This window comes from Ambystoma mexicanum, chromosome 3p (genome assembly GCF_040938575.1).
Source record: "Ambystoma mexicanum isolate Mex_15411 chromosome 3p, UKY_AmexF1_1, whole genome shotgun sequence".
NCBI classification, from domain to species: Eukaryota; Metazoa; Chordata; class Amphibia; order Caudata; family Ambystomatidae; genus Ambystoma; species Ambystoma mexicanum.
The window spans coordinates 18,703,119-18,719,200 of NC_090925.1; the positions used below are offsets into that span (position 1 = coordinate 18,703,119).

The 16,082-nt window shown below is 52.3% G+C and overlaps 1 protein-coding gene across 3 annotated transcripts in view; it reads left to right on the plus strand.

Annotated features, from left to right (window-relative positions):
• Positions 1–16,082, plus strand: part of LOC138580080 (alpha-2-macroglobulin-like) — a 551,370-nt gene that overhangs the window by 478,230 nt on the left and 57,058 nt on the right. For all 3 annotated transcript variants that reach the window (XM_069650342.1, XM_069650343.1, XM_069650344.1), the window contains 3 exons: positions 4,791–5,014; positions 11,512–11,727; positions 15,409–15,533. In XM_069650342.1, coding sequence (XP_069506443.1) covers positions 4,791–5,014; positions 11,512–11,727; positions 15,409–15,533 — 565 coding nt within the window. The remainder of the gene's footprint in view (positions 1–4,790; positions 5,015–11,511; positions 11,728–15,408; positions 15,534–16,082) is intronic.

Sequence of the window (16,082 nt, forward strand, 5' to 3'; positions counted from 1 at the left end):
CAGACCATTCCTCTTACAGAAAGCAACAAAGATTTCCAGCTGCTTGCGGACCCCAGCGGATGTCAAAGATAAAAGACCCGAGTCATTCGCATACAGCAGGGCCGGCGTCCTGTCACCAGCTAGGGATGGGGCATCAGTTTGCGGACCCAAACGCTACTCTATCATACCATTGATGAAGATACAAAACAATTTGGGAGCCAGAACGCACCCCTGCCGGACACCCTTCTCGATGTCAATACTACCCGAGGTACTCCCGTCAGTTCCCCAACGGACCACTGCGGTATTACCAGTGTACATTCTGGATTGCAGACAAGAGTGCCCTCGGGACACCCTAATCCCTTATCATCTCCCAGAGCCGATGTCTGGGCACGGTATGGAAAGCAGTACGTTAGTCTGCAAAGACTGCGTAAACACTAGTCTTTCTAAGGACTGCATATTTGTCGCACACCAACCGCAGCCATAGGCTTTGCTCGATTGTGCTCAGCCCATCGCAGAATCCTGCCTGGCACCGATTGATAATCCTATTACTCTCGGCCCATTCGTCCAGATGAAATAAAAGTGCCCGAGCAAACGTTTTCCCTCCAGCATCCAATAATAAAATCGGACTAAAATTAGCAGGGGCATCGCAAGAATTTTTTTTGTAAATTAGAACAAGTTCAGCACTTGTCCAGGACACAGGTACCAGATCTTGGCTCAAAATTGCGTTAAATAATTTGGTTAAGTATGGCACCCAAACAGTAAGCTCATTTTTAGAAAAGTCTCTCATGACCCTGTCAGGGCCTGGTGCTTTCCCGGCTTTTCACTCAAGCGCCTTCTCTACCTTTTTGCTGCATAGTATCAAAGGGGAGAAATGATGCTCACCCTCAAAACCAGCACGCGCTCCAATACAGCTAGTCCTTGTGCGCGCTGATAGACGCTGCCATAGCGACCAACCCAGACTTGCTCTGGGGTACATCCCTGTAAAAGATTGCAAGCAGTTCTATGGCCTGCCCCCATCAGGGCCCAAAAGCCTTTGAATCCCCTCTTCCTATGCTTTCCAGGTGTCCACATGCCGTCCTCTCTTTTTGTCCTTTAACAACCTGCGATATTCCCTTCTAGCCAGCCTAACTTCCCCACTCATTGGGGATCGTGAATACTTCACAGCTGCTATAAGCCACCCCTTGGCCTGCCTACCATCCTTATCATACCAGGGGGTGGCTGTCTCAATAAGGCTACGTACAACTTTCGAAGGCTTAGAGAATCAATGATCCGCAAGCAATTGAATAATATCCTCATAAGCCAATGGCAAAACTGCCCCAAGGTCCATCCTGCCGCACCTGATGTTTCTCCTGGCGTGACCCACAATTTCCAAACAAACTGCACCCTCCCCAGAGCCAGTTAACCTACTACCGGGTACGGCCCATAAGTGCTCGCTCATCTAACCAAAGGATGATGGTCACTCTCAACCCTCCTACGGACGGCAAATGCGTTTATAGAGTCCCAGGCCTTGGGGTTCACCAAAATAGAATCAGTTTTACTGATGGCCAAGTTGTTATCAAGGATTGGAGCTGCTGGTGAATCTCCTGGGAATCGGCCATTACACGCCCTCAGATTAGAAGACATTAGCCAACTAGCCATTTCATCTGCATGCTTATGCTGTCTTCGTGGGTATGTAGAATTCAGGGGTCCCAGTCCCAATGGCTGACCTCCTCATCCATAATATCAGCCAAACCACGAAGAGGCTCGACCTGGAGCTTAAGGTCCCCCATGACGAAGACCTTCAAAGGTCCAGGGGAACGCAATCTCCAGTCCAATACTTTACCTGTGATCTTCTCAATGAGGTCCATACCCCTACCGGATGTAACCCTGGTATAAAAGTTCATCAAGAGAATCAACGTGTCATCTCTTACTTTTAAGGGTATTTCAAGGAAATCAGGGCAAGCCGTGTCTATTTGGTCAGTGGACTTAAACAAGGCAACTTTACCCACGTCACTGTTGTAGCTGAATCTTGGATGGCTGAATCTTCTATGATAGGCAAGGGGGAGGTGTTGTAGCTGAATCTTGGATGGCTGAATCTTTTATGATAGGCAAGGGGGAGGTGTTGTAGCTGAATCTTGGATGGCTGAATCTTCTATGATAGGCAAGAGGGAGGTGTTGTAGCTGAATCTTGGATGGCTGAATCTTCTATTATAGGCAAGGGGGAGGTGTTGTGGCTGAATCTTGGATGGCTGAATCTTCTATGATAGGCAAGGGGGAGGTGTTGTGGCTGAATCTTGGATGGCTGAATCTTCTATGATAGGCAAGGGGGAGGTGTTGTAGCTGAATCTTGGATGGCTGAATCTTCTATGATAGGCAAGGGGGAGGTGTTGTAGCTGAATCTTGGATGGCTGAATCTTCTATGATAGGCAAGGGGGAGGTGTCGTAGCTGAATCTTGGATGGCTGAATCTTCTATGATAGGCAAGGGGGAGGTGTTGTAGCTGAATCTTGGATGGCTGAATCTTCTATGAATAGAATGTGGAATGTTTGGTGGGTAGAACTAGGGAAGGAATGGAATGGAGAGGGGTCAGTTATGATATGGGAATAAAGGAGTTCAGACATGCAGGCTGACTCCTGTCATTATTTGATGAAGATATAATAATTAAAGTGGTGTCCATGAGGCACACAACAGTCACAAAACCCCCGCTCGGGTGACCTCTTGCCCCTTTGCATGCCGCAGTGAAAAAGGTAGCATACTTTTGAATTTGTGGGGGTTCCAGAGCCCAAGGTTCCTGCAAACAAATCACCCCACAGTCCTGGACAAAAGCAAGCCAATCGTTATCAGAGAAATACTTGTTAACCCCAGCACCCCCAGGGAAAATCTGAGCCAAACTGTCACCCAGATGAAGATTCGAGGCTGCTTGCAACACCCTGGAGTCCAACTCCAGGGTGAGAGCAGATGGAGTAAAGCTCTGTCCCTGCCAGGGGCGCCTGGACCTTCACTTTCTGGGGGCAACTCCTAGCTCCCACTAAGATGGAGCAAAATAGGTTGGATCCCTACCACGTTAGAATGATGTGTCGCCGGGCCCTCTCTGGGTCGATCGTTACCTGCAAGCATACTCTCTTCGCTGCCCGCCAAATTACGAGAAGACTGAGGGTGATTGCCTAGTGTGTCGTAAATCTTGCCACCCAAACCCCGAGTACACCCTCGAGCTTCCTGTAGCAGGTGAAGAATACCACGCAGGGGGGGATATTGTTATAAGCATTGTCAACTCATTCGGGGGGAAGGACCACTGTTCCATCTCTAAAATACCCCGGATAAGAGAGGGATCTTTCCTCACGATTTTTATTGCATCCTGGCCTCGTGGCTCCACTAATCTCTCAAAGGAAAAAATAACTGAGAGACAACCTCTCCTGGACCTCAACCAAGGAATAGCCTTATTTATCAAACTACCTCCAGTCCTGGCTCTTGGGCACATTCACAAGATAAAAACAATCCTTCTATAAATTACCTGGCCCACTACCAAATGGGGGAGGGGGCATGGGGAGCCTGGCCTCCCTCTTGTTAACCCTTCCCATCACCGCAGATAGGCAGATGAAGGGGGGATCAGGTTGTGAAACAATCTTCATTTGAAAACCAGTTTCATTGCAGGACCCAACAATGCCACCAACCCCTAGCAAGGCTCCCTTCTTAACCCCTGGTATTGCCCTCCCCCCCCCAGCGAGGCCCACGCTCTCCTTAGCCAATGCTTGCATCTCATTGAAACGAAGACTTTGAGCCTCGGGCACCCCATCTTTGCTGACCTTACTAATTGCTTCCATACCCTCCATGCCCAATGGACTGCAACCGGAAAAGACCCTCGAGCCTCGGGAACCCCTCTTTGCTTTAGTTTCCTTCGCCTCCAGCCCGCCCTTCTAGTGGGGTCAATTTCACTCAAACACCCCTTCATTTCTTCAATCATGGCATTGGCTTCTTCTGTCCTTTCCAGAAACCCGGGGGTGCGCTTTCTTGCAGAACCATCGGGTAAATGACTTCAGGTCTCCCCTTTAGACATAGCAAACACAACAGACAGTTACTCGCCCCCACAGCTGTACACCACAACGACCTCGCAGCAAATGCAAACGTGAAGGAAGGTAAAACCACACACAGTTAATAAGTTAATAAGTGAAAAGTCGAATGCCATTGTATAAGCCCCCCTGCCCCCCCGCCCCTTCCTCACAAGCAATCTCAGTGTTTGCAATCTCCCCTTACCTGTGGCTTTGGAGCACTGCAAGACTGCCATCCTATTCCAAAGGCCCAATGAATGCATGAAAGAGGTGTCAGGAGGGGGCAGACATGTGGGGGTATCGCGCTCAAAGAGAGTGCTATATTCACATACGTTATGTAGGGGGGGGGTGGCCCTTATGACAAGAGGAGAGGACCATCTGCTGGTATTTAAACCAATGAACTGATGATAGGAGAAGCGAGGTGTAAATGGCAGAAGAGCTTGCATGGCGCAACGTGTGGCAGGAGGAGAGCATCACGTGGGCTGGGACAGATGAGAGCGCATAACCCTGCACTTGACATGGCCTGGGCGCGGAGCTGAGGCAGCTGACATCATGGGATGTGCCACTGGGTAGTTGCATGGCGGCGCATGTGGGCGGTGGGAGTGCACGAGGCAGGTGGGGCAGGAGCAGAGAGGAGCATGGCAAGTGCAGAGAGAAGGTCCACATTTGTATTGTATTGTTTATTTATAAAGCGCTTTTACACAAAACGAGTGCTTCAAAGCGCCATGGCGGTCTGGAGCACGGCGCGATGTGGCAGGAAGTAAAGCCTTGTTTCTTCCTCTCGCAGGCAACGGTCTTTACCTGAAAGGAGAAGAGGAGCAGACTGACAAAGGTTTCTCCTACTCCCTGCGCAGAAAGGCTCCCTCCAGCACGATCCTGACCAACGCCTACCACCTGCTGTGCCACCTCCAGCGGGAAGAGCTGTCTGCGGAGGACCTCACTAAGGCCGCTGACATGGGCCACTGGCTCGGCAGTCAGATGAACGGCAATGGAGGCTTTTACTCCAGCCTGGTAAGCTTCCCATCCCATAAGGCGCTTCACATAATGGAAGCCTGAAGGGCACTCACTTTGCTGTTACATGGTGAAGGGAACCCCTCATTTCATCAAAATGCCAGGGGTAGCGGAAGTGACACCCCACGACCCGTGACCCCCTGAAGACATCACAGGAAGTGATGTCATTTGACCTTGCTCCCCCCAAGTTACATCACAGGAAGTGATGTCATTTGCCCCACCCCCTTGATAACCTTACAGGAAGTGATGACAAACTACCTTCAGACTATCCCGTGTTTCCAGGTGCTCTCATTTCAGCCAGATCTAAGAACCGAGGCACAGAGGGAGGCGTGATTTACCCACATTTACACATTTGGGGAATGGCCTTTTCCAGATTCAACGTGGGGTCTATATGTAAAACATACATAATGCAGAATTTCTAAAAGGGTGACCAAAATCTGTAACGCAGGCTACAGCTAGTGTTTGAAACATCTTTAGACTAATAGACACAGAAGTACGTGTTATCTGTGGCGTTGCTGTGTTAAACAAGCCAAAAAAGCACTGACCTGGGGAGGCGCGCGCGCTGCTGTTTACCCGGGAGGAAAATGCTGCACGAGCAAGGCCTGAAGATGAAATCATTGACCAGGCTTTATTATCAATAACATTCCCTGGTTATAAATGTACCTATGATTCCTCAACCACTACGATACTAGACTGGTCTGCTGCACAGAGGGGGGTGCGCCTGAAAATGTTATCTTTGCTGGAATATAATACCTGGGAAAGGTTCTTTCAATGTACCCAAGACCCTCCACCCCCGTAGTTTCTGTTACCTAAGCATAATACTGGGTTCCAGAGGACTGTAAAAAAACACCATTTAATGTCATATCATTGCTGCACACATACATTCATAGCACCACAGTCATTTAAAATTGAAAACACCCAGAAGGTGCTTCCCACCCGGGGACTCACTGGCAGACTTCAAGGCACGCACTGCACAGTACCCCTTTGTCAGAACCAGTGGTGCCTAATGGAGTAGCAGAATATGTGGCAGCTCCCCTGCGAGCCATGTTGTGCCTCCCCCCCAAGCTCCTTAACTGAGCACAGGATATGCCACATCCCGGCCCGTCCACACCACCACGTGCACGCAATGTCCATGATGATTTTGCCGCTGCAGGGACATGAACTGCTGCAAGTGAAATAAATAAATATGTTTTTCAAGCAAAGCATAAATCTTTAACATAACATAGAGAGAAGGGGGGCGGTGCCTTGTCCACAAATATGCCAGCCACCAGTGGTGGCTGGTGAGTAGTTTTTTTGGAGGTTGTAAATATTTGCCCCAAGTACGTGATTGCGACTGAGCATAGCGAGGGGACCCGAACTAACGGAAATGGGTTGGGGGGACCCCGTGGGGATTCTTCCCCTCCCCAGAGTCAATGTTTTGAGTAATGGGTTAAAATGGTGCCTTACACAGCACACTTTCTGGGAAAATGTGAGTAAAAAGCCAACAATCGGTTTTGCAGGGTAAAGGATCAATGCCTACCTTTGCTTCCACAGCATCCCTGTCCCCCCTCCTTTCACTCGTTCTCCCCCAAAAATCTGTTCCCTCCCAGCTCCAGTCCTAGGGGAGCCAGGACCAGCTCTCCCAAACATGGGGGACCCCACCATTCATGTACACATCATATGGATCCAAGTAAAGCCTCCCCCCAAAGCGCTTAATACTACTGCGTTCTTGCCACACACACTGGGCTGAAGACCCCAGCATGACGCCTGACCTCACAACATTGCAGCAACCAATCCACACGGCACAATGAATAGTTCACACACACACCCTCACACACATCCTAGACCCACCAGTATGGCCTCTGCAGTTCCTTATACCCTTCCCCACATGCCCATCCTCACCACACACCGTTCCGCATATCCCCATCCTCACCACGCAACCATCCTCATATCCCCATCCTCACGACACCACCTTCCCCATACCCCCATCCTCACCACGCAACCATCCTCATATCCCCATCCTCACCACGCAACCATCCTCATATCCCCATCCTCACTACACCACCTTCCCCATATCCACATCCTCACCACACAGCCATCCTCATATCCACATCCTCACTACACCACCTTCCCCATATCCCCATCCTCACCACACAGCCATCCTCATATCCACATCCTCACGACACCACCTTCCCCATATCCCCATCTTCACCACACAACCATCCTCATATCCCCATCCTCACCACGCAACCATCCTCATATCCCCATCCTCACCATGCAACCATCCTCATATCCCCATCCTCACCACGCAACCATCCTCATATCCACATCCTCACTACACCACTTTCCCATATCCCCATCCTCACCACACAGCCATCCTCATATCCACATCCTCACTACACCACCTTCCCCATATCCCCATCCTCACCACACAGCCATCCTCATATCCACATCCTCACCACAGGACCTTCCCCATATCCCATCCTCATCACACATCCTTCCCCGTATCCCATCCTCACCACGCAACCATCCTCATATCCCCATCCTCACCACGCAACCATCCTCATATCCCCATCCTCACCACACAACCATCCTCATATCCCCATCCTCACTACACCACCTTCCCCATATCCCCATCCTCACCACACAGCCATCCTCATATCCACATCCTCACCACAGGACCTTCCCCATATCCCATCCTCATCACACATCCTTCCCCGTATCCCATCCTCACCACGCAACCATCGTGATATCCCCATCCTCACCACGCAACCATCCTCATATCCCCATCCTCACCACGCAACCATCCTCATATCCCCATCCTCACTACACCACCTTCCCCATATCCCCATCTTCACCACACAACCATCCTCATATCCCCATCCTCACTACACCACCTTCCCCATATCCCCATCCTCACCACACAACCATCCTCATATCCCCATCCTCACCACACAACCATCCTCATATCCCCATCTTCACCACGCAACCATCCTCATATCCCCATCCTCACCACGCAACCATCCTCATATCCCCATCCTCACCACGCAACCATCCTCATATCCCCATCCTCACCAAACAACCATCCTCATATCCCCATCCTCACGACACCACCTTCCCCATATCCCCATCCTCACCACGCAACCATCCTCATATCCCCATCCTCACCACGCAACCATCCTCATATCCCCATCCTCACCACGCAACCATCCTCATATCCCCATCCTCACCACGCAACCATCCTCATATCCCCATCCTCACCACGCAACCATCCTCATATCCCCATCCTCACCACACAACCATCCTCATATCCCCATCCTCACCACACAACCATCCTCATATCCCCATCCTCACGACACCACCTTCCCCATATCCCCATCCTCACCACGCAACCATCCTCATATCCCCATCCTCACCACGCAACCATCCTCATATCCCCATCCTCACCACGCAACCATCCTCATATCCCCATCCTCACCACGCAACCATCCTCATATCCCCATCCTCACCACGCAACCATCCTCATATCCCCATCCTCACCACGCAACCATCCTCATATCCCCATCCTCACCACGCAACCATCCTCATATCCCCATCTTCACCACACAACCATCCTCATATCCCCACCCTCACTACACCACCTTCCCCATATCTCCATCCTCACCACACAGCCATCCTCATATCCCCATCCTCACCACGCAACCATCCTCATATCCCCATCCTCACCACGCAACCATCCTCATATCCCCATCTTCACCACGCAACCATCCTCATATCCCCATCCTCACCACACAACCATCCTCATATCCCCATCCTCACGACACCACCTTCCCCATATCCCCATCCTCACCACGCAACCATCCTCATATCCCCATCCTCACCACGCAACCATCCTCATATCCCCATCCTCACCACGCAACCATCCTCATAGCCCCATCCTCACCACGCAACCATCCTCATATCCACATCCTCACCACAGGACCTTCCCCATATCCCATCCTCATCACACATCCTTCCCCGTATCCCATCCTCACCCCACAATCATCCCCATATCCCCACCCCACCTTTCCCTTATCCACATCCTCACTACACAAGATTCCCCATATCCCCACCCTCGCCACACAACCATCCTCATGTCTCCACCCTCACCACACACCCTTCCCCATATTCCCACCCTCACCACACATCCTTCCCCATATTCCCATCCTCACCACACATCCTTCCCCATATCCCCATCCTCACCACACATCCTTCCCCATATCTCCACCCTCACCACACACCCTTCCGCATATTCCCATCCTCACCACACATCCGTCCCCATGTCCCCACCCTCACCACACAAGATTCCCCATATCCCCACCCTCACCACACACCCTTCCCCATATTCCCACCCTCACCACACATCCTTCCCCATATTCCCATCCTCACAACACATCCTTCCCCATATGCCCATCCTCACCACACATCCTTCCCCATGTCCCCACCCTCACCACACATCCTTCCCCATGTCCCCACCCTCACCACACAAGATTCCCCATATCCCCACCCTCGCCCCACACAACCATCCCCATGTCCCCACCCTCACCACACATCCTTCCCCATATCTCCACCCTCACCACACACCCTTCCCCATATTCCCATCCTCACCACACACCCTTCCCCATATTCCCACCCTCACCACACACCCTTCCCCATATTCCCACCCTCACCACACATCCTTCCCCATATTCCCATCCTCACCACACATCCTTCCCATATCCCCATCCTCACCACACATCCTTCCCCATATCCCCACCCTCACCACACACCCTTCCCCATATTCCCATCCTCACCACACATCCTTCCCCATATCCCCACCATCACCACACATCCTTCCCCATATTCCCATCCTCACCACACATCCTCCCCATATTCCCATCCTCATCACACATCCTTCCCCATGTCCCCACCCTCACCACACATCCTTCCCCATTTCCCCACCCTCACCACACATCCTTCCCCATATCCCCATCCTCACCACACATCCTCCCCATATTCCCATCCTCATCACACATCCTTCCCCATGTCCCCACCCTCACCACACATCCTTCCGCATATTCCCATCCACACCACACATCCTTCCCCATATTCCCATCCTCACCACACATCCTTCCCCATATTCCCATACTCTTCACACAGCCTTCCCATATTCCCATCCTCACCACACATCCTCCCCATATTCCCATCCTCATCACACATCCTCCCCATATTCCCATCCTCACCACACATCCTCCCCATATTCCCATCCTCACCACACATCCTCCCCATATTCCCATCCTCACCACACATCCTCCCCATATTCACAGCCTCACCACACATCCTTCCCCATATCCCCATCCTCACCACACATCCTCCCCATATTCCCATCCTCACCACACATCCTTCCCCATGTCCCCACCCTCACCACACATCCTTCCGCATATTCCCATCCTCATCACACATCCTCCCCATATCCCCATCCTCACCACACAACCATCCCCATGTCCCCACCCTCACCACACATCTTTCCCCATATCCCCATCCTCACCACACATCCTTCCCCATATCCCCATCCTCACCACACATCCTCCCCATATTCCCATCCTCACCACACATCCTTCCCCATGTCCCCACCCTCACCACACAAGATTCCCCATATCCCCACCCTCACCACACATCCTTCCCCATGTCCCCACCCTCACCACACATCCTTCCCCATATCCCCATCCTCACCACACATCATTCCCCATATCCCTACCCTCACCACACATCATTCCCCATATCCCCACCCTCACCACACATCCTTCCCCATGTCCCCACCCTCACCACACATCCTTCCCCATATCCCCACCCTCACCACACATCCTTCCCCATATCCCCACCCTCACCACACACCCTTCCCCATATCCCCATCCTCACCACACATCCTCCCCATATTCCCATCCTCACCACACATCCTTCCCCATGTCCCCACCCTCACCACACATCCTTCCCCATATTCCCATACTCTTCACACAGCCTTCCCAATATCCCCATCCTCACCACACACCCTTCCAAATATCCCCATCCTCACCACAGGGGCTTCTCCATACCCCCACCCTCACCTTGTGTGATAGTCCTTTCACTGGCCCCCATTCCCCGGACCTGTTAGACTCGTGCCTAGGTCACAGCCATGTACATTGGGTCTGTCTCTTTTAAGGTTACTGGGCATATAGTGCGGCGCCCCAGCCTCTAGGCCGTCTCTCCCTGGCTGAGGTCGCATCGGGGGTACCATGTGTCTTGTACTCTAGAGCTTTCTTCCCCGGGGTTTCTGGGAACTCTTGGATATAGCGATAATCGGACCCACAGCCCTCATCTTGCTTCAAATGAATAAATCCTCCTATCACCCAGCTTCCAGCAAGCAACCGTCCCCGCTCAAAGTCTGCTTGCTCTGCTTAGCACACTGAAGCGCAGAGGTGCCCAGAGGGCCGCTTTAACAGAATGTCCATTCACACCTACAGGACACTAAGGTGGGACTGGAAGCAATGGCCAAGTTTCAGCAACTTGTCAGCACCAAGAACGGCACGAGTGTGCTGACCCTGAAATCTGGCGGAAAGGCAATTCAGCAGTTCAGTGTAAACAGAGACAACACCCTGCTCCTGCAGCGCGCCGACCTGAAGACCCTCCCGGGGGTCTACACGGCAGAAGTGACTGGCACCGCCTGCGTTTACATACAGGTGAGTGGAGACATCCGACACTCGCTATCATGATGAAGGGGAGGGAGGTAGGGTGGGTTATCCCTGCACCTTGTGCCAAGGTAGGAGTGCATTGATCTCAGCAGCTGTTTGTTTGCTTATAGAGCTGTTAACCCAAACTTCTTCCCACTGGGACTATTGTGGGAAGCTCAGGGACCCTTCATGACAGCCAAGGGAGAGCCTGTCCCCACTTGAAGTGCAAGCAGTCTGCAGTCCTAATATCCACATTGACTAGAGCGAAACCTCCCCTTCCCGCTGCCGGTGGTGTCAGAAGGTGGTCTCGTGGGTGTTTGCAAGATGGCATCAAGATTTTGAGTAATGCAAGACCCTCCAAAAAGGGGGAAAGGGTGCCTGCATGAGACACCCCCGCCCCCTCTACCAAGGGGCTTTGAGTACAGCATGCCTTCAAGAAACCTTGGAATGATGTTTGATGTCCTCTTGGCTGGGGGCTGATGGAAGTCCTTCCCGCAGCCTTCCTCTGAAGGGCACCTACTGAGTATCTGTCAGAAGGACTAAGGGTGTTAGATGTCCTCTTGGGTGGGGGCTGATGGAAGTCCTTCTGGCAGCCTTCCTCTGAAGGGCACCTACTGAGTATCTGTCAGAAGGACTGAGGGTGTTAGACGCCATCTTGGCTGGAGGCTGATGGAAGTCCTTCTGGCAGCCTTCCTCTGAAGAGCGCCTACTGAGTATCTGTTAGAAGGACTAAGGTGTTAGATGCCCTCTTGGGTGGGGGCTGATGGAAGTCCTTCTCACAGCCTTCCTCTGAAGGGCACATACTGAGTATCTATCAGAAGGACCCAGGGTGTTAGATGCCCTCTTGGCTGGGGGCTGATGGAAGTCCTTCTGGCATCCTTCCTCTGAAGGGCACCTACTGAGTATCTGCCAGAAGGACTAAGGTGTTAGATGCCCTCTTGGCTGGGGGCTGATAGAAGTCCTTCTGGCAGCCTTCCTCTGAAGGGCGCCTACTGAGTATCTATCAGATGGACTAGGGGTGTTAGATGCTCTCTTGGCTGGGGGCTGATGGAAGTCCTTCTGGCAGCGTTCCTCTGAAGGGCACCTACTATCTGTCAGAAGGACTGAGGGTATTTTATGCCCTCTTGGCTGGGGGCTGATGGAAGTCCTCTGGCAGCCGTCCTCTGAAGGGCACCTACTGAGTATCTGTCAGAAGGACCCAGGGTGTTAGATGCTCTCTTGGCTGGGGGCTGATGGAAGTCCTTCTGGCAGCGTTCCTCTGAAGGGCACCTACTATCTGTCAGAAGGACTGAGGGTGTTTTATGCCCTCTTGGCTGGGGGCTGATGGAGGTCCTCTGGCAGCCGTCCTCTGAAGGGCACCTACTGAGTATCTGTCAGAAGGACCCAGGGTGTTAGATGCTCTCTTGGCTGGGGGCTGATGGAAGTCCTTCTGGCAGCGTTCCTCTGAAGGGCACCTACTATCTGTCAGAAGGACTGAGGGTGTTAGATGCCCTCTTGGTTGGGGTCTGATGGAAGTCCTTCAGGCAGCCTTCCTCTCAAGGGCGCCTAATGAGTATCTGTCAGAAGGACTAGGGGTGTTAGATGCCCTCTTGGCTGGGGGTTGATGGAAGTCCTTCTGGCAGCATTCCTCTGAAGGGCACCTAATGAGTATCTGTCAGAAGGACTGAGGGTGTTAGATGCCCTCTTGGCTGGGGGCTGATGGAAGTCCTTCTGGCATCCGTCCTCTGAAGGGCACCTACTGAGTATCTGTCAGAAGGACCCAGGGTGTTAGATGCCCTCTTGGTTGGGGGCTGATGGAAGTCCTTCAGGCAGCCTTCCTCTCAAGGGCACCTACTGAGTATCTGTCAGAAGGACTGAGGGTGTTAGATGCCCTCTTGGCTGGGGACTGATGGAAGTCCTTCTGGCAGCCTTCCTCTGAATGGCACCTACTGAGTATCTGTCAGAAGGACTGAGGGTGTTAGATGTCCTCTTGGATGGGGGCTGATGGAAACCCTTCTGGCAGCCTTCCTCTGTAGGGCACCTACTGAGTATCTGTCAGAAGGACCCAGGGTGTTAGATGCCCTCTTGGTTGGGGGCTGATGGAAGTCCTTCAGGCAGCCTTCCTCTCAAGGGCACCTACTGAGTATCTGTCAGAAGGACTGAGGGTGTTAGATGCCCTCTTGGCTGGGGACTGATGGAAGTCCTTCCGGTAGCCTTCCTCTGAATGGCACCTACTGAGTATCTGTCAGAAGGACTGAGGGTGTTAGATGCCCTCTTGGCTGGGGGCTGATGGAAGTCCTTCTGGCATCTGTCCTCTGAAGGGCACCTACTGAGTATCTGTCAGAAGGACCCAGGGTGTTAGTTGCCCTCTTGGTTGGGGGCTGATGGAAGTCCTTCAGGCAGCCTTCCTCTCAAGGGCACCTACTGAGTATCTGTCAGAAGGACTGAGGGTGTTAGATGCCCTCTTGGCTGGGGACTGATGGAAGTCCTTCTGGCAGCCTTCCTCTGAATGGCACCTACTGAGTATCTGTCAGAAGGACTGAGGGTGTTAGATGTCCTCTTGGATGGGGGCTGATGGAAACCCTTCTGGCAGCCTTCCTCTGTAGGGCACCTACTGAGTATCTGTCAGAAGGACACAGGGTGTTAGATGCCCTCTTGGCTGGGGGCTGATGCAAGTCCTTCTGGCAGCCTTCCTCTGAAGGGCACCTACTGAGTATCTATCAGAAGGACTAAGGGTGTTAGATGTCCTCTTGGCTGAGGGCTAATGGAAGTCCTTCTGGCAGCCTTCCTCTGAAGGGTGCCTATTGATATATATCTGTCAGAAGAACTAAGAGTGCTAGATGCCCTCTTGGATGGGGGCTGATGGAAGTCCTTCTGGCAGTGTTCCTCTGAATGGCGCCTACTGCGTATCTGTCAGAAGGACCCAGGGTGTTAGATGCCCTTTTGGCTGGGGACTGATGGAAGTCCTTCTGACAGCCTTCCTCTGAAGGGCACCTACTGTGTATCTATCAGAATGACTAGGGGTGTTAGATGCCCTCTTGGCTGGGGGCTGATGGAAGTCCTTCTGGCAGCCTTCCTCGGAAGGGCACCTACTGAGTATCTGTCAGAAGGACTAAGGGTGTTAGATGCCCTCTTGGCTGGGGGCTGATGGAAGTCCTTCTGGCAGCCTTCCTCGGAAGGGCACCTACTGAGTATCTGTCAGAAGGACTAAGGGTGTTAGATGCTCTCTTGGCTGGGGGCTGATGGAAGTCTTTCTGGCAGCGTTCCTCTGAAGGGTACCTGCTGAGTATCTGTCAGACGGACTAAGGGTGTTAGATGCCCTCTTGGCTGGGGGCTGATTGAAGTCCTTCTGGCAGCTTTCCTCTGAAGGGCGCCTACTGAGTATCTGTCAGAAGGACTGAGGGTGTTAGATGTCCTCTTGGCTGGGGGCTGATGGAAGTCCTTCTGGCAGCCTTCCTCTGAAGGGCGCCTACTGAGTATCTGTCAGAAGGACTGAGGTATTAGATGCCCTCTTGGCTGCGGGCTGATGGAAGTCCTTCTGGCAGCGTTCCTCTGAAGGGCGCCTACTGAGTATCCATCAGAAGGACTAAGGGTGTTAGATGCCCTCTTGGGTGGGGGCTGTGGAAGTCCTTCTGGCTGCCTTCCTCTGAAGCGCACATAGTGAGTATCTGTCAGAAGGACTAAGGGTGTTCTGTTTTTCTCATGTTGTAGTCCACACTCCGATATAACATTCAGCTGGCCAACATCCAGACGTCGTTCGACCTGGTGGCGTCCACTTCTCCAGAGACCTGCCTGGCCGGAGCGCAAACACAGTTTGTTCTACACGTTAATGTCAGGTAAGGAGAGCTTCAAAGACGTATCATCACAACAGTTGGAAAAATCACCCAGCCCCGTGTAGCGTCCAGATATCGATTTCCCAGCGAAGGGCCCCCTATTAGATGATAGGAGACCGCACCACCACTCCTATAAAGTGGTGAAGTCTCAAGAGCAACTAGATTGACCTCACATATAGCTCGGGCTCCCCAGCTACCCATGCACATGCAGACAGGACACCGTTTCCTTCCCAGGAGCCATGGTGTCTTCCCAAACATTGCCGCCATGCACCGCCCTTGACAGCAGCTTCCATGGTTCCTACCTCTCTGCTTTCTGTAATAAAGTAGGGGGCTGGTCTAGTCATCTCATGGTTTAGCAACTCTGGCTACATGTACCGCGTACCCCTCTGTGCATTTTGTGCATAGACCTCCTCACACGCACTGTTGCATGCACGGTTTATAGCCCCCTTGGCCCTCACTGTGCATGAAAGCTGCTCGTTTGTTGGTCTGGGAGAAGCCTGTGTTTCTCTCTAGAAAGGGCCCATTCTCCGCCTTGCAACACTACCTGAGTTA